General features: G+C 41.2%; 1 protein-coding gene across 2 annotated transcripts in view; it reads left to right on the forward strand.

Moving 5' to 3' along the window:
• The first annotated feature begins 1003 nt into the window (after positions 1–1003).
• Positions 1004–21910, forward strand: part of LOC148332626 (uncharacterized) — a 49633-nt gene continuing 28726 nt past the window's right edge. The window contains exons 1-3 of one of the 2 annotated variants that reach the window (XM_088303533.1): positions 1004–1130; positions 15936–16017; positions 18071–18247. In XM_088303533.1, the coding sequence (XP_088159659.1) occupies positions 1124–1130; positions 15936–16017; positions 18071–18247 (266 nt within the window). In that variant the 5' untranslated portion in view covers positions 1004–1123. Of the gene's footprint in view, positions 1131–3684; positions 4710–15935; positions 16018–18070; positions 18248–21910 lie in introns of those variants that run through there. The other variant, XR_015844694.1, reaches the window with a different exon arrangement.

The raw sequence follows: 21910 nt of genomic DNA on the forward strand, positions 1-21910 counted from the left end.
AGCACTAAATTAGAAGTTGCAAGTGTTTATGTACTGTAATTGTTTTATGTGTTAATTTTTTTAAATAATAAAACCAAGAGTATAGAATCAGTTTAATTAAATCAGCTGAACTGTATTAATTAAAAATGAAAGAATACGTGGTGCCGTATAAAAGTGCGTTCCTCTTGCTTTTTATCCAAAGGTGCATAATTGAATTTGTTCGCTTTATGTATTCATTTCCCATTTGGCCGGGGTCCCCGTGAGGAAATGAGGTTGACACAATATAACAAGCCCTCATCTACTAGTAACATAATGACAGTCGATCAAATCGATTGAAGAGCAGCAAAACTGGTATGCAGAAAAAGCCTGCTGCCATAAAACATGCCGCATGAAGAAGCAATTTCTAACGATCTATTTGAGCAATGATGATAAAAACTAAAAATGTTGTTATTCTGTCAACTATTTGAACTTTATGGAACTAATAAAATCGCAAAGAGTTGTCTCCTTACAACAAAATGATCTGTGGGCATATTTCTGTGGTTTTTTGAGGGGATATTGGATGGCAAAAAGAGTTATTATCGTTTGGGATTTTTCATTATAGTTATTTTTTTTTTCCAATTTCAGTTAGCTTTAATTGGTTTTTAGAATAGATTTGTTGGGAGAATGCTTAATTTCAGAATTTTTTAAAAAATTTATTTGAGTTTTTTGGTATATTGTATATAATATGATGTATTTGTCTGGCGTGAGTTTTTTTTTGAAAGGTCACAATACGTATTGCTTGTTAAAAACTGAAGATAAAGATTTAAAAATTCTGTCATGGTCTGTTTTTTTTTTTGTTGTTGTTTTTGGTTTAGTATTTAGTTTCATGTTTTTTCTTGCGTCCCTTTGTGTGTCTGTCGTTAAGCTTATTGTGTCCACCTGTGCTTGTCCTCCCACTCCCTCGCGTTAGCCAATCAGATCCCTCCGCACCTTTGCGTCTTGTCCAGGTGTTGCTCATTGTCTCGTCAAGTCAAGTCAAGTTAAGCCAAGTTACTCGTGCCGCGCTTCTCTGCATTTTAAGTCCTCCTTTATTTCGAACGTGGCAAATTCAACAAGATATTGCTGTCGTGGAGAACTCCAAAATAGTCACTTTTCAGGGAACCCCATGAATGGCGAGTTTGTGCAACCATTAACAATGCGTTGGGCATTTTCAGCACTTTAGTTTGGCCAATAATGAGTAAAAATATCACGCAAACTGACCAATAGTAAATATTTTTGAAAGAAAAATATGAAAATCACTAAAATGTGACTTATGTGGTTTTGGCTCAACACCAGTGATATTAATTGACTAATAAAACATAACAGTTCATTTAAACTTGAGTGAAATAAATCCATGAAAAGTGCTGCGCATTAATACTGCTGTGAAAGTGAAAATATGGATAAAAAATACATCATTTTGCTCAAATCAACACCGTGTTTTATATTTTAAATAAAAAAAAATATATATTAAATTAAAAAAAATCTAAAAAAAAATAGTAAGTAAGAAAAAAACTCAAGTAAAAAGAAAACGAATAATTTACTTTTTGTGAACAGTTGTTGTTTTAGTCGGTTATCATTTTTCAGAAAAAAACTACTAATTGTTATCTTATTTGGTTAACAAAAATGATTATTTTTTTAAAATTGTAAATTCCGTTATTTCGTTCCTTTTCGTTCACGATCATAACCTTGAGGTCCATGCAGTGCTTATAGAAAACCAAATGCATCTCATATCTTGAAAGGAATAAATTTAGCACCTTTCTCCAACCCCGCCATGTTGTTTTATGTATTTGTAAACACAAAAAGCCTGCAGAAAATACATTAGGTCCATGTAAATGTGGCCACTGTGATCTCATAAACCTTGACAGGAAGTATGCAACGTTTATGCATTATTTAAGGGTTCAAACCAAGGTAAGGTGCCGATGGGCGATGATATTTCAGTCCCGCAACAGCATTGTGACAACACACCAGAGAAGTCTTGCTTGGTGTTGTCTAAGCACAAAGACGAGAGAGGGATTGTTCTGATTATCGCTTATTGGTTTGTTACCCCCCCGCCCCTTTCCTGAAAAACTATATCCATTAAACTTGATGTGGCACATGTGGAAATGTGACAGGACAAAATCCTATTAAACTAGATTGTCGCCTGTCTAATCCGAGTCGTTTGTCATCTGCCATGAAAAAGAAAATAACCTGCTAAACAATAAACAGATGGTCAAATACGCATAATAGTGTTTCCAAGATTTTTTATTTATTTATTTATTTTTTTAGTCTGCTTTTGAGACACAATGGAGCGTTTGCAATTAACTCGGAAAAAAAAAAAGATCCTTGTTGAGCTCCAAAGTGGGATGCGAACATAAATAAGACATAAAGAAAAAAAAAAGACAATTATTGTCTCACTTTGGTCAACACTTTGAAGTTCTCTGTCCTTAAAACTGCCCCAACTAGTCCATCAAAACCTCATTGGACAAAATAGTCGATTTGAATCCTCTTGCGATGGCGACGTTTGAATATCATAAAATATGCTCTCATGCACAGGACGTTCGATAGCCACAAGCCGACCTCAGCGCTGCCCTTACCTGCTCCTCGGCCACATCAAGTAAAAACGTTCAAGCAACATTTGATTGAAACTGGAATGAGGCAATGCAAGAGCATGTGATATGGCTTCGGGGGGGGGATGGAGTTCAGTGGCGACACAATCTCACAGTCAGAGTGATATCAGTAATATCAAGCATGCTTGTATGGCTTGAGGTTATTCAGCGGGATTAGAAATAGCATTATCTCCTCGCGCTGCGTTTCACTTGATGTCAGTCAAAGCAAAGTCACGCATGCCATCCGGCGAAGGCTATCAAAAACATCACATGGGCTGGTGCTCCTTATTCAAAAAGGGCCTCATACAAAAATACCATTTGCATAAATATTCACTGAATGATTCAACGCCTAAATCAATATGTCTGATGAATTTGCGAACATGGTACCTGTTTGGAGGACGCTTTGGAGACAGAAATTTGCCTTTGGAAACAGCGGGCGGGACATTTTAACTGCTGAGGTTGCTTGTGCGCAGATTTGCATACAAATACAAGTCAAGAGATGATTTTGTTTTTTTGTTGATATTTATTAGTTTAAATAGATTACGAGCATAAACATGTAGACGCGGTCCCGCATTTATACAATAAACTACGATTTTATTTATATTTCACAACAGCTGCAGCTGTAACAAATGTGGTTTAAAAATGTGTATGTTTATTTTTCCAAATATGTATTTATCTAAATGATTCAAATTGGTTTCATTTTCAGACAAACAGAAACTAACCAAGTTAAAAAAAACAAAAACAAACGCAAAACATAGAAATCCTTTTAAAGCCTACGAGTAAAAAAATGTAAATTATTGATTTTTATCTGAGAACACACATCCAATGTCCATTTCAGCTGAACGCGGCGCTTATTGTATATTTCAACAAACACACACACACGCACACACTTCCTGTATATGCATATATAGGTCAAGGTAGCAAGGGGGTAATAGGAAAAAGCCTCAGGCCTATCTGCGAGGCAAATGATCTCATAAAATGATTAAAGGGAAATTTTCGTCTCCTAAAGCCCAAAAAAAAAAAAAAAACCACATCTCATGGTGCTTTGTAGTTTTATGTATCGGTGCATGCATGCATTCATTCTGTATGTGTTGGCCGGCAGGTCTTATTCCGGCTGCTCCGTATCAACCCAAAGCAGAGAGGAGGCAGTAAAAGAGGCATGAATGAGGAGAGGATAGTCACTACCTCCAAAGATAAATCCAACAACCCCGTTGGAGCGAAGGCTTTCAACCTGACAATAAAATGAAAATCATTGCTTTTGACTTCCGCCAGCATCATCGTCTCCGATCAGGACATTGCAGCGTCAATTGATGTTTATTGTTCGGTTTCAAACCAATACGACATTGACAAACGTATTTTTGTCTTGTGATATGAAGACGACTTACATTATACTTTGCTGAGCTGTGGTGAGTCTTTGGGATGGTGACGATTACATGTTTACGATAAATTTTACAGCTCACACGCTAAGAGCGTGATACAGGACAGCTCAGCCTGCGGGCCTCTGTACCCACATGAAAAGAGAATGCATCCGAACTCGCTTTGCCTGTAATAACAAGAAGATGAGGGGGTTATATTTTTGGTCATGGTGCAGTGAAGACGGCATATTTCACTTTACTCGTTCCGGCAACAGAAAAGCAACATCACATCACTATCATGTGACAAAGATGTGGCACAGGCAGGTGGGCGCAAAAATACCGACAGAGGCAACCAGGCGTACGGGCGGGAAAAGTCAAAGTATACTTTAAGCAGTTCCCAGATGTCTTAATAACACGTCTGTGGCATGCTTTTCTCAAAATACTCCAAAGGTCAGAAATTCCAGCAAGTTGTACATCCTCTTGTTTTGAGCCGCACTAAAATGAGCCTGTTTTGAGGGGGTAATCCTTTACCTTGACATTATATCACTCTGCAATGCGATGAAAATTAAAATAGATAAATAAATAAATAAATTCTCTCTCCAAAATCGACAGAGAGCCTTATAATGTAAATGTATGGAAGTCGGATGGAAGTGGAAAGAAGTTTGATTTATTTACGGGACTGGTGTGTTTCTCGTAATGTGCACTAATGCACCTTATAACCAGGTAATCCATTTATATAAAATTCTAAAAATAGACCTATTCATTGAGACTGTGTTTTATAATCTGGTGCACTTTATAGTCTGAAAAAAAATAAAAATAAATAAATACAATTAAAAAAAATATATATATACATATATATATATATAAATATATTTATTTTTTACTTTATTTTTTTATTAAAAATATATATTTATATTTATATTTATATTTTATTGATTTATATTTTAAAAAAATATTTGTCCCTATTCACAACAGATCTCATCCTTAACACCTGCGAATACAAACCTTGACCAGATAAGAAATACCATGACTACATTGCAGAGTTCAGCCCGATGTTGTCAACGTATAGGATATGGAATCAAAGCTATTAAGAGGATTGGACTTTGTTATACATTGGAGTTGCTGATGTGGAAAGACGGCGAGCAGGTGCGGGCTTATGAATAGCCCCCCAGATTGCCCCGGTATCGTCGTTTGCTGCAATCCGTATTTTACGTACCCGGCCTGCTTGGAATCCCTCAGATGGCTTCGCTGCCAAGACATTGAAGGTGTCCTGTTTGGTGACCTTAGAAGCTCTTCCCTGATACGCGCAGATAATCTCGTCCTCTGGACTGAAACACACTGTGACCTTCAAATTTGAGGTCATGGTTGAAAGGGTAGATTGTACCGGGTGGCCTTCTTTGGGCGGAGTAGTTCAAGTATCACGTGTGCTTGCGCTTCAATGCTAGAGAACCCTGGGAAGTTCTTAGCTTTCTTTCAAACCATGCATCCATTATCCAAACCGGTTATCCTCACGAGGGTCACAGACATGCTTGCTGGAACCTATCCCAGCGGTCGTCGAGCAGTAGGCGGGGTACACCCTGAACTGGTTGCCAGCCAATCGCAGGGCACACATAGACGAACAACCATCCGCGCTCACAATCACACCTACGGGCAATTCAGAGCATGTCAAGTATGTTTGTGGAACGTGGGAGGAAACGGGAGTACCTGGGGAAAAGCCGGAATCAAACCCTGCACCTCTGAACTGAGAGGCGAAATATGCTAACCAGCCGTCAGCCATAGTTATTATCGTGGCAAAATGCAAAAATGTAATCTAGATGACATTATTCAGAGAATCTTTTGACAGGCGATGTAACTAACCATATTCATATTTTTGGAACAGCAGTAGTGATTTTATTTATTAGATATAATTTTCATTTGAAATTCGCATTTATCAGTGCTACTTCCGGTTTTAGCTATGCGCTTTTATTTTGAATACAAACTTTCTGTTTAGTACGGTTCACGCGTAAGGTAACTTAACGACGAGTACGGCCAAGAGTTTTATATTGAGCGTCAGAAAAACGAACATTTATTTTACTAGCACCCCATCCGAAGAGGCAAAAGGTGTGTAAATGATTTTGTGTTTGTAAATATTGAGGGTTGAATGTAAAATATGTCAGCTAATTGTTTGCTTGTTTTGAAATGTGTTTCAACTCTTACGGTGATTAGGTTGGAAGGTTACACGGTTATGGATAAATGTTTCTTCACAAATTAAACCGCAAAATCATCTGGCTCCTGCCGTGTTTAAGTGCCGAAGTTTTGAATCGAGCCAAATTCCTAAACATGATTAGGTGTCACAAGTGAGGCGGTACCTACTCCAGCCATGCTAAAAACGGGCAAAGTGAGTGACAGAACGTAATGAAATGCAACAAGAGCCACTAATACATGACCTCATCCATGAAAAGCATTCCTGCATGACATCAGATTCAGCTGCTACGCTAGTTGTTTGAAAATGAAATCCTCTCAATTCAAAATCTCTCCTTGCTACTGAAATAACCCTCCCTGTGTGCTTTTAGTAACCTCAATTTTAGTTTCACTGACATGTGCTTTGCCCTCAGGAGTCCAGACTTAAAATACTAATTTCTATTTCACTTTTATAACATGTTTGATTACTGGTGGCAAATTTTAGGAATGCATTAAAGGACAAGCAAATCAACGGGCAGGAAATAGCCTCATTGTTGAAGAGAAAACAAAATACAAAACAGCTACTGTAATGTAATCAGCCTTTTCATAATTAGTTTGAATCTACGTAACTGCACTCACCAGTCTCAGCGTGAGGTAAACCGGCAAAAGTACCGTCGATAAGATCCAATGCAAAAGGCGTATTAAATTTTAAATCAACACTAATACCTGTGTGGAGTTTGCATGTTCTCCCTGTGCCTGCGTGGGTTTTCTCCGGGTACTCCACTTTCCTCCCACATTCTAAAAAACATGGATGGTAGATTGATCAAACATTTCAAATTGTCCCTATTTGTGACTGTGAGTCTTTGTGTGTCCTAGCGATTGGCTGGCATCCAGTTCAGGGTGAGCAGCATGAGCGCAACCTGTACTCGCTTGTTTACGAATCAGACTCCAATTAGGCGACGTGTTGATGACTGCTGGCTTAGTATGCAAATATAACGGTGTTGATTAGTGCGGTCGCAGATTGCTTTAGGGAAGGCACCCGTGTCCACTGTCATGAGTCATAGCCACGGGTGTGGTGGCCATCGGGAATTTAGGGAATTTCCCAAACGGTCCAGTCGAGTCCTAACATTACCCTCCATCCCCATTGCCGAATAGATTTTGCAACATGTCAACCACAACCCCTCAACCCCCCCCCCCCGGGCGATGAATATTCCCAGCCGGAATTTTGGTCCCCGTACATCACCGGTTATGACACACACCCTGGGCCACCATTAGGAAACCTCTGACCGCTCTCTCAAAAAACTGTCTTGACTGAGGGGATGCCGTTTTATGCAGAGCTCACGTTTTCCCTTGGGCGGCTTTTTGGGCTGGGAAGGTGGCTGAACCATGGATGAATAAGAACTTTTTGGACAGCAGTGAAGTGACCCGCATGTTCTTTGGTCATCTTTACATCTTTCCTCTTGTCCTCTCTTATTTTGCTCCATTTCCCCCTACGGGGCATCGCTCTGCCTCACTCTCATCCCCTTTTTTTTTGCTGCTGCACTAATGACAACAGCCTGCACCATTAGTGTTGCTACGATGACAGCAGACAGATGTTTGGTGCCACTTTTACAAAGAAGTAAAACAGGACAGGAAGTCAAGTCCACTCATGCAAATGAATCGACTAATACAACACATGAACAACTAAGTGACAGCTGCATCATGCTTGTGTGTTTCGATGTGAATCTCCTTCTGATATGCAAAGCATCGCCGGCATAATACCGTATATATATATATATATATATATATCACCAGCACAGACACACACCTATCGTATAGTTTCCGGTGCTCATATCAGAGGAGATCAGCTTTGTAGTCGTCGCTGGTGTCAAAGGATCATCCACACCACAGATGACAAACAGACATAATCAGCTCTCCAGAGACGCATCCTCCTGCGTCCGCACTTATTGCAGCCGGACTAATACACACATCAAACAATCAGGGGCCGCTGGCCTCTTACACACACACATATTTACCACAACACATTTGCACACACACACACACACACTCGGTTTTTGTCGCATAATTGCACGCACTGCCAACACTCATTGTCATCACATCAACACATACTGTAGCTCATATCAAAGGAATTGTCCCTTTGACCCTCGGTGGCTCGTAGCGGCTAATAATTAAATAAAGTCCAAACTAGAAAGTGATATACATGTCCACATGACTGGCTGTCATTCCATCAGAGCGGATTTGCATGTGTGTGATGTAGTTAATACTATTTCCCATGTCTGGTCCGCCACACTGCGCCATAATAACACAGCATGCATATGAAGCTGTGGCAGACCTGGAGCTGATTTATCGTCTCACCCTGGCTGGAGGCTCCGTCTGGCCTGTTTGAAGTGACACCAGAGTGTCAGTGTGACCAAATAGATGCACAGAGATACAGAAATAGGTGTTTATGCATGTGTCTGCGGGGGCGGGCCTGTGCGTGTGTGTGTGTGTGTGTGTGTGTGTGTCTGGGGGCTCACCCGAATGATGCATGTCGTCTAGACAACATTTGTGCCCTGCGTCCGAAAGGGGTGATTGTCTTATGCAAATGAGGCCACGCTAGCTGTGACATTCTGTCCAGCATGTGGGTCATGTGATGAGAGGGAACAACGCGAAGTGGTGACGGTTTGCTTTTCATCGGCGTGACCATTATTCATCGCAACCTCGCTGGGCAGTGATAGGTGCAAGAGGAAGAAAAGGCTTTTTTTTTTTTTTAAATTTTCATTCGCAGCACGATGTGTTTGCATAGCGGTCGAATACAAAATCCAATACAGTACATGCCATCTATTTTTTAGAAGTCTGATTTTCGACAATAACAATTAATTTAGTGGTAACAGAAACGGCACGGGCAAATGCCTTTTTAAATATGTTTTAAACATACAGTAAGCTACAAGCCCGCAAATGTAAGGAAGAAAAAAAAAAACCGCAAACAATAATCCCATTACAGTCCATTCATTATTTACAGCCTTCAAAAATTGCTTTGCGAACAAGTACTTTAAAAATTAAAAGTGAATTACTATTTTTAAAATGCATGTTAGCATCATTGCAACATTTAACTCCAACAACTGAAACGTTTTTAATTCCCTTGATAGTTTTTTTTTTTTGCACAATTAGCTTACAAACTGCTCCTGAATTGAAAAGAATATTAGTATGAAGTATTTGATAATGATTTGTTTTAGCAGTACAAGGAACAGTATAATAATAATTTTCTTACTGATATAAATAAGAATTAAAATTATTAAATTATTAAAAATTACCATTAACTAGAAAATCAGTGCAGCACATGAATTATCTCAATTGTATCAAAATACTGTATAGTGCGAAAATACCCGACTCTATAAATAGATAGGAGCAAGATGTCTTTATTCAATAATTTCAAGAAGTTCAAAGTTCATTGAGGTTGCGAGGTGCGTAAAAAGATTCCGCACAGACAAGTGATGAGTGAAAGAAAAATTCAAGTAGGCAACCTCTCTGCTGATCTGACATTGTGGCTATTAACTCAGTCCTACAGCGACAATGTTAAACATGTCATCTTCTTTGACAGCGTGCCTTTATAAACGTACACGCGGGTAAGACGACGGCTTGGAGATGACCAGCCGACCTTTTCATATAACTCACCGAAGTGCTTGAAGCTGTCTGGTGCAATAAATTGAGTGGTGATCGATTGCATCCGGTAGTTTATGAGTAATGGCGGCTTCTCTCTAGCATTTGGTATATGGCTGTAAAATATACAGTATTCTAAAATGTCCAGTGTACGGGCGCGTATTAAAAATGATAAATATACAGTAGGACCTGTGATATGTTAAAAAAAAAAATCAACAACAGTTTGTTGTTTTTAAGCGTCCAAAAGAATTTCGAAACTAATTCCAGAGAGCTGAAAATGGAAATGCTATGTGAGACAAATGATATCTTTAATTATGACCTTATTGGAATGAAATAGAACTGAGATTGTGAACGAGGCCTTCTTGACCTCTGACCTTAAATAATTAAATTGACATCAAATCCCATTAGCCCAGTGCTTCTCAATTATTTTCTGTTACGCCCCCCCCAGCAAGAAGTAAACAATTCGCACCCCCCCGCCCCCTCCACCACCACCCTCTCTCCGACGCAACTATAAATAAAAGCATTTTCGTTACAAAACAAACCTACAAAGTAGAGTTAATACTCGCTGCGCACAATGGGCAATGAGAGCGCCACTGCCAACTACTGGAGTGGATGTGCAATTACACTTTATTGTAGTACTGCGGAAAAAAGGTTCACACGCGGCCCCCTCAGCATCGCATCACGCCCCCCCCAGGGGGGACCGCCCCACTATTTGAGAAGCACTGCACTAACACGGAAAATCTGTGTGGGGAACATTTTCTTCTATGTCCACATCCTCTATGAGTAATAATCAAATGTTTCAACAAATTTGTATAACATTTCGATTTACCGATGTGGCATTTGCTAGACTTTGATGCCGGTACTTTGGGAACTCAAACGGTTGTCTTTTTCTATGTAGGGCCTGTGCTCTACGGGGCTTTGTCTGCCTTTCGCCTGAAGTCCGCTGCGATAGGCTGCAGCTCCCCCGCAACCCTGAACAGGGATAAGCATTGTAGAAAATGAATGCATGGAAAGGTGCATATTTTGACACATGTCCCCTCAAAGTTGATTTCCATACATTTCTCTCCTGTGCCTGACAAGGTGTGAGCAGCATTCTGGAAGATAATGACAAGGTCATGTTCCGCACGATAGGATACGACTCCTCTGCATCCCATCACACTGCCCTAACCTTTTCAATGAAATGTGGCAGCCATTTTCTTTTCGCTCCCAGTCAAATGCCTTCTTTAATTATGGAAAACCACAAAGGGCTGTGGTGGAGAAGGAAAACACTGTAAGGGTGAGAGTAGGGAGGAGGAAAGGGGGAGGCGGTATGGTGTGGGGCGGTATGGAGTTGACAACCCAGGGCTGAATAGTGTAAATGGATTTCAAAACAGATGACCTGCATGCTGATCTCATGATCTGTGCCTTCCAGTCTTTCCTAAATGCAACCTTTTCATTTCTCATCTCTCTCTCATCATTTGGCTTCTTTCTTCAATGGAACCCCCCATTCCAACACACACACACAGTCGCATTATAGCCGGGGGTATTATCATTGAATATGTCCAGAGGTCCACATTGGCCTTTCACCCTGGTCTCTGGGATAGAAGGAGGCCCTGCTCAGTGCCTGAACATAAAAAAAGCGACGGGGCCAGCAGCAGTATTGTTGGCGGAGGCTGCTGAGTGACAGGTCATTTTTCACTCATTGTTTTTCATTTTAAACAGCAATTTTAGCTTGTAAAGTAATGCCTCGGCAACCGTGAAAAGAGTGGCTTCAATGTGCTTGCGATGATCCAAGTCACAAAAGTAGCCAAGATTGTTCGCCAGGATATTTCATAATGGGTTATTTTTTTATTTAATTTACGACGATTGGGAATTATTATCATTTTTACAAATTGTGCTTTACAATATATTAAAACAAATGTGACGGTCATTGGGGAGCCCAAAGACAAAATAACTTACGCACCCGCAGCGCTTTATTTCAGGTTTATTTGCCAGGCATTTGCGTTTACAACCAGTGAGACTGGAACATGCTTCAGTCACTCGGTAGCCGCGCGTTCCCATTCGCTGTGCGTATCTGGCTCAGTATCAAAGAAGAGGAACGAGACACGCTCCAAGTTTTAAATTGAATTTCATGCCGGATTAGTGGCAGTCCTCAGAAATGCATGTGAGCCTCCCCCAATGACGCGCTCATCTTCACACTCCAGAGGCGTTATATAGTTGTGTGTCCTCTCCTTCAATTAGTACACACCTAGTAGCACACCATGTTGCCATATAAGTGGCTGTAATTGCCTCGTTAGTTTGTTTTCATCACCAGACTCTATATTATAAAACAGGGAATGATTCGACTCCTTATTTTAAGATATATTGATCAGTGCCCCTCAAAAACAACAATCAATTAATTTGAAATAAATGACCTCAGTAACATATAAGGGCTACAAAGAATACACACACACACAGCTCTTGTGAGTTCTGTCTTCGAGGCCCTCCTCCCTTCCGCTGTTTCTGGCCAGGTCTTATGGGGTCCAGGAAGCCTTGGGTCTATCTGTCCTTTGCCATGTCTCCTCTTTAGCACTGACCCATGCTAGAGGAGCAGGGACCGGGGCCTGGGGGATGAGGTAGAAGTATGTGTGTCGGTTTGTATATGTGTGTGCGCACGAGGAAGAGGAGGGTGTGGGAGGGGGTGGCCCCCGCTTGCGGGTATGGGTGAGCGGAGGGCAAGAGCGTGGGGGTTGAATGAAAGCCATGCAGGCCTCTCCTTTCCTCCCCTCACTCGTGATTCTGGCCTGAATGACATGGATGAATAACAGAGATGTGCTGTCCTGAAGACTGTCCTCGTGCTTACTATAGAGATTCTGGCCAGGACACGGCACATCTGTCTATCTATCCATCAATCCATCCATCTCTATATAGTGTACCCACGCCACTTTGCGCTTCACATTTTGCGGCGTCAGTGCGTCACGGGTTTTTCCCAAATATTCATGAAAATTTTAAATGCAGTCATATTTCGCATTGTTTCACAGAGATGAGGGGCCTCCGATGCTTTGTACATGCTCACGGCTACGAGGCTCGTGATGTGTCCCTGGGCGAATTCGACCAATGGTACCATGTGTGGATTTATCCCGTGTGCTGATTAGCCTGATACAGCATCTTTGCTTGTTGTATCTCGCCAGATTCGTCCACGTTAATAAAGGAAGAGCACTTTTGAACAAGGTTCTGTTAGGAAACTCGTAACCTTATTCAAATGTGCCGTTCAGTTAGTCGGAGTCGAGCCGGGTAAGCGGATAGTAAACAGCAGTGTTCAGAAGCTGTGGCCAAGACCATGAAACAAATAAATAAAATAAATAATAAAAAGTCAAGTCAACCTCTACTTTGCGGTTTGTCACAATTTGCCGGGGTTCTGGTCCCCATTAACCATCATAAACAAGTGCTTACTTGCTATATATATATATATATATATATATATATATATAGTGTGTGTGTGCGTCCAGTCCGTCCCGTCATGACACAACATAATGTACGCATTGTATGCATTTACTTCTATGTAATGACCTGTCTTTGCATATGAACCATCCAATATGCACACGTGTCTTTGTAAGTGTTTGGGTTCCAAGGGGTGGTGGGGAAATTTGCAGCAGGGGAAAATAAACAATGTGCTTTCCTTGTCAAAGCCAAGACCCCCGAGGCTGTGGAATATAGTCCAGGACATAGTTCAACTCATGAAATCTAGTAAAGTTTGGCTGGCGCATGCCTGGAACATGTGCTGTTGTGCGGTGTGTGTATGGGTTTGCATGCGTGTGTGTTTTTGTCCCAACAACTTGAATTCGGTTCGTAGCTTCATGATAGTCCAATTCATGAAAAGTGGGAGAGACTTTTAATAAAAAGTTAATGGGCACTTTACCCTATTTTGCCGGTCGTTCCTTCATCCGCGACATGGGCACCCTTCTGTCATCGCCCCGTTCCTCCCAAAAAAATAAACGTCTTCCATCCACGTCCGTCTTTGTCCTATTAAAGTCCTATTAAGTTTCATCCTTGCATTTCGTCTGTCCAGACGAAAGGACGGGACAAGAACCCACTTCCGCTTTTGCTTAGTTCATCCTTTTTTAGGAACTTCTTGTCCTGTCCCGATGAGTGGTGACTTTCGCGTCAAGTCGAAAAATCTTCAGCACGCGGGCGGTTAAAACCTTCACAGGGTGATACGCCAAGTTGCCAATCGTAACCAGAATTTCAGAAAGCTACCGTTCGAGTTTCATCAAGCACTGGCTATCATGGGAAATGAGTATGTTCATTGTTTTAACTTTTTTTTTTTAAGAAGAAATAATGTCAGTTGATGCTTTACAGATCTGTGATCTGAAAAGTGACTGAGCTGAATATCAATTCATTTTTTTTTTTAAATAATATTTCTTTTTTTTTTTCACATTCTGTTTAACGGTCTGCTAATGGGTGTTATCACCTTACTGTGTGGTCTGGTGATTAATGGCACAATAAAGAAAGACATTTCCGACAACTGCACTGACATGCGCTGCAATAACGTTGCTATGCAAATGCGCGGCAATCAATCTTGGCAGAGAAGTGGTTAAGTTTCAAAGGGAGGTGGAACAAAAAGCCAGCCATATTGGCAGCACGGCTTGCCAAGTGGTAGTCATGGCCCCTGCTCAGCCCTCCTATTACGAGGCTGGCAGGAAGTTGGCCTGCCCGCTTGGGAAAACAGGGCACTGACATCAGGAACATATGCAGCAACACCTGACTGCTGTGCTTCGGCATTGGACCTGCGGACAACAATCTTGGATAAAAAAATTTTAAAAATTAATAAGACACAAAACTGACTTGACTAATGCCTGACTGTATATAGAGTCTAAATACCATTTTGACTTCTCCCAAAACTCACCAACGATCACACTCAGACCAGTACCGGCATGCACACTGACTCAAGAGAGCAAAGCCACCGGGGATTCATTTCCTAAATCAGTGAGAGGATATGCCAGGCTTGGCTCGTGTGCCAGTCGCCCGCGGTGCACCACACGCCGCCATGCTGTGCCAGCAAACAACACTGATGCCCTCCATTTGCAGTGTCACATATATCAAATACATGCTGCTATCACTTAGCTCTCACTCGTCTCAACCCGGGCCCGCCTCGCATATAAGTATGCATGTTCGCCATCTGCTCTCATCCACTGCAATGCGCTTCAACTGGTGTAGCGTGTGACTGACCACACACAGAGTATCGATGATTGATTGCACGGATTAAAGTGTAATGGGGATTACATTTAACTATATACACTCTTTTCCTATTTGCTTCAAAGCTTACCTCTTGCAACTTTTTTTAATTTTCGTGTTAAGGGGATAAGTGGTAGAAAATGGATGCATGGATTAATGACCATCAAATACTTCATTCAACACTTGCCGTATTTTCCGGACTACTGCAGGCACACCCGTATATAAGCCGCAGCAACTCTTTAAAAAAAAATTAAAGAAATAAATAAACAATTTATCAGTCACACCAGGCTATAAGACACAGTTTTTTATGTTAAAAAAAAATTTGTTATTTACTGCATGTACAGAACAATTGTACTGTGAATGCACATAAAGTTACATAAACAGATTGTTAAAACAGTGCCTTTTAACACGGCAACAACTTTGCTCATTAAAACAGAACAGAACCATGAGGAAAAAAAAAAATAAAAATTTATTTTGTGTATTTTCTGAACTATAGTGTGCCCCTAGTGGTGAAAGAAAAATCCACAGAAAAGCCACACCGTTGTATTAGCCGCATGGTTCAAAATCTAGGAAGAGTCCGGAAAATACGGTAATCTGGCACAAATTCACTTTGAGACAAAACATGAGCCGTCGTTAATATTTTTTCTTTGACTTTTATTTATAAAGTTAGAATTGAACATTACCTTATGCAGCCGTAGTTTGCAGTGGCACAGCAATGTATGTAATATTTTATCCCTTTTATGTAGCTCAATAAGGTTTACAAAAAATATGAACCACAACCGTAGACATAGAGACAGTGAAAAGTGTTAGTTATAATTGTTTTTTTGGGGGGGTATATATATATATTTATATACACAATATATACAGCTTTGGTATTGGATCCAGAAACATGTGGATGGGTAGAAATTTAAAAAAAAGAAACGGAGCTGATATTAATGAGGCCTGTATTATCTGCAGCTTCTCGAAAGCTTTAACTCTTGTTCATGGTCATATTTTGATCTTACAGGTGTTCCCCACCCTCTTTACCACCACCTGCCCCCAACCTCACTCCCGCTGACCCCTGAACCCAGAGACCGTCAGACATTCGGGTAATGGGAATCCTGTTCATAAAGTCCAAGGTCACCAAAAGACTTGCTTTGTTCTGTGACGTAAACTACCAAAAAAAAAAAGAAAAAATAACTCTCTGTCCTTGTGGCGGACAATTCAAATGAATGGATGCATCTTTCTCACTTGCTCTCGTCTCTTCCTCCCGTTCTTCTTGCCCTGCTCTTCTTATTTTTAACTCCAAAGAGGTGCTTGTGTGCTGGTTTAAAAGGTCTTAATGTGCTTGCATTCAATGAGGCAGACTGTTTTAACCCTGTTTATGGCCTTGCATCCATTTGGCCAGGAGTCCTTCACTCCGCGTACCTCCCCCTCTTCATATTTCTTGCCATTTTTCTACCTCCTTCACTCTCTCTTGCGCCTTCTCCCTTCCACCCACATCCCAATTCTTTTGTGAAAGGGATGTGAATGCACTTTGCTAGTTGATAATTACACTCTCCTTCTATGCCCTCCTCTCTCTGACAGTGAGATCCACAGGCAGTCCTTATTCAGCCCGTAATTTGCCTGTCCTCCCATTCATTGAGAAGGTACAAATTATCCCGCACACAGGCACGGGCCATTCTGCCTCATTGCCAGTGCAATGATGGCTACGCTAAGAAGAAAATAACCAAGAAAACGCATCTGCATCTAAGTGTAATCTAAAGCAAGTGAAATGGCGGTTTCATTCGGAATGACGCCAGTGAATGAACATAAGTCATAATGAACTTTCAATATCTTTGGAATCGCAGTTAATTATTATCTAATAGGAATATAGGTGAAATCAATTTGAAAGCTTAAATGTTTTTGACTTTAGTACAAAGACAAAGGAACGTAATGAATCCCAGCAATTAGTCTCCTCCCCTGCTGTTTGTTCTCATCTCATCAACACCCATTGCGATGGCCGCAAACCCGACTTTGTTTAGGGCTCATCCAAAATAGGCTGAGTGACAAACCCCAAATGACAGGATTCCACGACAAATTACTTTGAGTTCTCCTGGTGAGCATATGTGACTGCAGCCATTTATACAGCCTTTATGAGCGGATAGCTTCGTCAGGATTTATGGCTGTGTATGAATCACCGGCAGTATATCTCCGTGTGTTTGGAGTCGTTTGACAGGGGTGGTTTATTTCAGCATATCTGTGTGAATTTAATTAGAAGCTCTGTGCTAAGCGGCACTGTCCATTTTGGTAATATATTTGCGAGACGCGTTGACTTCAGGAACCTCATTGGCTGGAATCGGAGTTCAAGGCAGCTGGTGTCAATTACACAACCACTGGACAGAGACTTGAATGGTCGGGAAGTCAACAGGAAATGCTTCTTGCAAAGACCATGTTTTGTCAAGTACGTACAGAACAAAGAAAATGTTATAAGCGCCAAAAGCATAAGGCCGTCAAGTACGGTAACGGTACACAACAAGGCCTGATGATCAGGGGATGAGCACAGAGGCTCCCATTGTTCGTCTACGTCGCTCATTATCCGCAGCTTCTTGAGATTAAAGAGATGGATATGAGCGCCGGAGTCAAGGCCCGGGGTTAGAACTGGGGGTGAAAATCGACACTCCGCCACGGTAGCGATGATCCATCTCCTGAGTCCCTGACCCCACGGTGGGCTGCCGCCTTTGATTGCGCTCCATCGGCGCATCAAGAACACACGTCGTCTCATCTCTTTGCATATCGTCTGACTTCACTCCTCCTCATTTCCAATAAATTGGTCTTATTAGCCACGATCCTCAGTCACTCTCCCCTATAACCGTTGTTACCTTTCTCTCTGCGAGCGGGACGATAATTGATGGATGGCATTGAAGGATGGAGGTGCTGTACGTATATCTGCCAAAAGCGCTACGCATTGATATTCACCCCCAGGCAAAGAAAGAGAAAGAGAGGGAGACGGTGAGAAAGAGAGAGGTGACCCTGCTGGCTGAGTGGCAGTGGCCATCATGCATAGCATCTCTAAAATGGAGAAGAGGGGGCTGGGGGGGGGGGGTTGTAGGGAGGGTGAATGTCACTTTCAAGTGTCTCCTAGGCACTCTCCCTTAATGAGAGATGGGTTCTGCTCCACAGACAGCCAAGGAGACCAAGGAGGGACCCTCCCCGCCTCCTCCGCATTCCTCCCCGCCACCCCTCAGATCTCCAATCCTCCAAGGAGCTGACAGCTCAGAGCTCTGCGTGCCTGCATCCCCTTCACCTGCACAACCTCATTTCCCCACCATATCAACAACAACAACAACAACAACAAAGGTAGTATTTGTGTTTACCAGTATCGTCCCTATCGCGACAAGCCGCTCACATCACTCTCATGGCGGCTTTTTCCCAACCGGTTCGACTATCGCATGCGTAACTATTTTATTGGTTTCTTCAGCGAGGGACACACATTTGCGCTCGTTAGATAGCCCCGGTGAGTGATTCATTCATTCCAGCGGAAAGGAAAGGTGAGAGGAGAGATCTCGCAGGACTTCCTGCAGCCCCCATCCGTCAGACACACCCGGACCACGGATTTACATTTACCACAACGATTTATGGGATTCCTGACACAAAACGAGTTGAAACAGCAAGAACCACGGGGGTGAGAGATAGCGTGGGGGAATTATTCAAACCAGTGATTATTTTGGGATGGCCATTACGCATGCACACCTGATCAGGGGGTGTCACCCATGACTCTCCCCATCCACCATGATGGAGAGGGGTCTCATCTGTGTCACGCTTTTTATTTTACCTGGCTTGCATAGAAGACAATTCTCTTGGGCACCAGGAGAGCCTATATGGCTAAATTAGGCCCCCGGACAGGCAAGGTGACGGGAGAGAGGGGCAGATGAGACGGTTATATATGCACGGGGGATTGGGATGAGGGATACTGGTCAAATTCACTATCAATCTTGGCCACCATTACACCGCTGTGTATTTGATGCTTTGAGTGGAGTTGATAGCATTTTTACAATGTGGTTGTGTTTTATTTCACTGTGCCAAAACCTTTTTTCATTAAACCGGCATAAATCGCAAGGACAAAATCAATACAGGTGTCGTGGGCGGATAGCGATAAATAAGTCAAATTTCATGTTCCAAATCTGATCCTGCGGGAGGTCTTCTCTCACTCACAGTTAAGCTTAATTTTTTTATTTGTGGAAAGGGGAAAAAAATTCAAACAATCCAATGTTAAAAACTGAAAATAGTCAGCAATTGTAGATTAATTAAAAAATATATATATGTTGCGCATTTGCTGTATTTGTATTATTTTCCACAATTTTGAGAAAGATTTAATGTCCAAAATAATTATAATTTTTTTGTTGATACAGGCATATCCAATAATTTTACAAATATGGCGAACATTTTTAAGTCTTTTGATATCCTCTTCCTGCAAGACAATACCTGTTCAGCAACTAAAAATGTTCTTTAACTCAAATTTTGGCAAAAGAATGAATAATTATTCAAAGAAATTTGCGACAACATTTTTAGGGCTATAAGGCGCACTTGTATATAACCCACAATTTAAAAAAAATATATATATAAAAGCCGCACCAGAGTATGAGATGCAGTTTTCTTTGTTGAAAAAAATGAGTTGTTTACTGCATGTAGAGAACAATTTTGTTTTGTGAATGCGCGTAACGGTACATAAGAAGTTTCTTCAAGCAGTGCCTTAAAATACAACAACAACTTGGCTAATTAAAACAGAACAGACTCAAGAGAAAAAAAAAATCAAGATTTATTTAGTGCATATTCTGAACTCTAGAGCGCCCCCTACCGGCGAAAGAAAAATCCACAGAATAGCCGCACCGGTGTATTAGCCGCATGGTTCAAAATATAGGAAAAAAGTAGCGGCTTACAGTCCAGAAAATACGGTAATCATCATAATCACAATCTTAATCATAGAAGCAAAGTGACAAGTGAACAATAAAAAAAAATAAATCAGAGATCGTTCATTATATTTTGCCACAAGCTTCCCTCAAATCATATTAAAATGTTCTCATTTTAACACTCGCCCTCTGAAATTACATGCACGGTAAAAAAAAAAAAAATGATGACTTAAAGTCACCTTCCGTATGTCAGTCACTAATCCACCTGTTTGCTGTGTAATTCAGAAGCCCCGAAAATGTCACGGTGACAGCTCTCCATTCAGCATGGCTCTTAAAGCCGTGCTCACCTTCAGTGAGGATCATCACTTTCAGTCATTACTTACAGCACTTTGCAGTCAGGATGTGAAAAAGGTGAGTGTTGCCAAGTTGGAGCACATGCTCCCGTGCTGTAGCATTACCGTGGAGGTCAGCCCAACAGCGACTCCCAGTCCTTCTCCTCGCCAAAATTCATTATCAGTGGTCCCCCAGAAACGACCTGATTTTAATTCCGACTCACTTTGTTCAATTATCTTAAAGGGGAGCAGTTGATTAATCGCTTCCACAATCATGTTTATAACGTATGATTACCTTATAATGCGTTTTCACTTCACTTCCGTTTCTTACACCTCCACATGTTGAAAATGTTTCAAAGTTGTATGAGTTGTGTCAGAGAGATCAGAGGGAATTTCATGATTAGCCAATAGCAATGAACTGACCTGCAGACGAAGAGAGCAAGGATTAAATCTTGTTTGTAGCGATGAGAGCAACAGAACTGACCTCGAACACCTGTTTTTGACCTCAGTCTGAGAAATAAGACAAATCTGCTCTGAATGAGAAGCAGCAGGCCAACCTGCAATCACATAGCAGACGTGACATAATATTGGAACACATGATCAATTTCCTCTTAAAATCGTTATTTTTATTTTTATTATTATAAATATTATTATTGGTTTTTTTTAGACCAATAGTACAACGTAAAAGTTCGAGATTTGCTTCTAAATACAAAAAAGTATATATACATAAAAATAATCACCCTCCGTCCTTGTTCGTCCTCGATCTTTTAAAGCTCTTCCGTCCTTTCACCCAATACCCCAAAAAATAAATAAATAAATAAAAGCATCCATGCATGACGAGAGGCTAACGGCAAATGTTTCATAATTCCGAAACATTATTTAAGATTAGCTGGCTATTTTCCTGACTACAAAACACACCTGGTTGAAAGCCACAATAGCTGAATTTAGCCATAAAAACAGATTTGTACATGCATTAGCTTTACTCTGAATAAAAAGCCGTGGGTTATGGTAATTATAAGAACTCTTTGATGCTTTTTACCACCTAGAAAAATGCCGAACACCACTATAGGTACACAGCGTACCGGAACCTTTCTCGGCCTATTAACGTCAAACTAGGCCAACTCAGAAATGATCTCGGAACGCACTTTAGACATAGCCGTATTTATTGCACTTCATCCCGTTGCTCAAATTAATCGCAATTTAAGATGCTTTTACTTCTTCACGCAGCTACGTGTACCGCCTCGATATTTTTGATTCTTGCTCGGTTGCTCTAGCTTTTTTTTTTAAAAACTTTTCATCCTTCGTCCTGAAATGGGCAGACGGATGGATCTTTCCGTCTGACCTTCTCAATTGTCCGGATTGTCGGCCTTAGGCCTCTGAGGCCCGCTCCTACTATACATGTACTGAGTGCTGAAGGAAACGTTAATTGTTTATCAAATTAGGTAGCTCGCGAGTTAATGAGCTAGCGAACTAATAGGCTTGCTCGGCCGAGGCAAGCTCGTCCAATATGTCAGCGCCTCGTGCGCTTATATGGGAAAAGTTCACTGTTTATTAAGTACAGCGACACGGGCTTTTCAGCCTGCAGCTGACTACAGATAGTTTAGCTCATATTGTACAAACAAATAGATTTGATGGACAGATGAAGGTTGTGTTTCCAGTGCCTTCAGCGGACATGCCCAGACAATCCGAGAGCTCGAAGAAAGGCTCTATTTTTCAGCCCTATTTTATATACTTGACTTTTTTTTTTTTTATTCATTTAAATTTGGCAGGCTTGTTAACAA

This window comes from Idiotropiscis lumnitzeri, chromosome 8, assembly GCF_059441095.1.
Source record: "Idiotropiscis lumnitzeri isolate Australia: NSW breed Sydney's pygmy pipehorse chromosome 8, RoL_Ilum_1.0, whole genome shotgun sequence".
NCBI classification, from domain to species: domain Eukaryota; kingdom Metazoa; phylum Chordata; class Actinopteri; order Syngnathiformes; family Syngnathidae; genus Idiotropiscis; species Idiotropiscis lumnitzeri.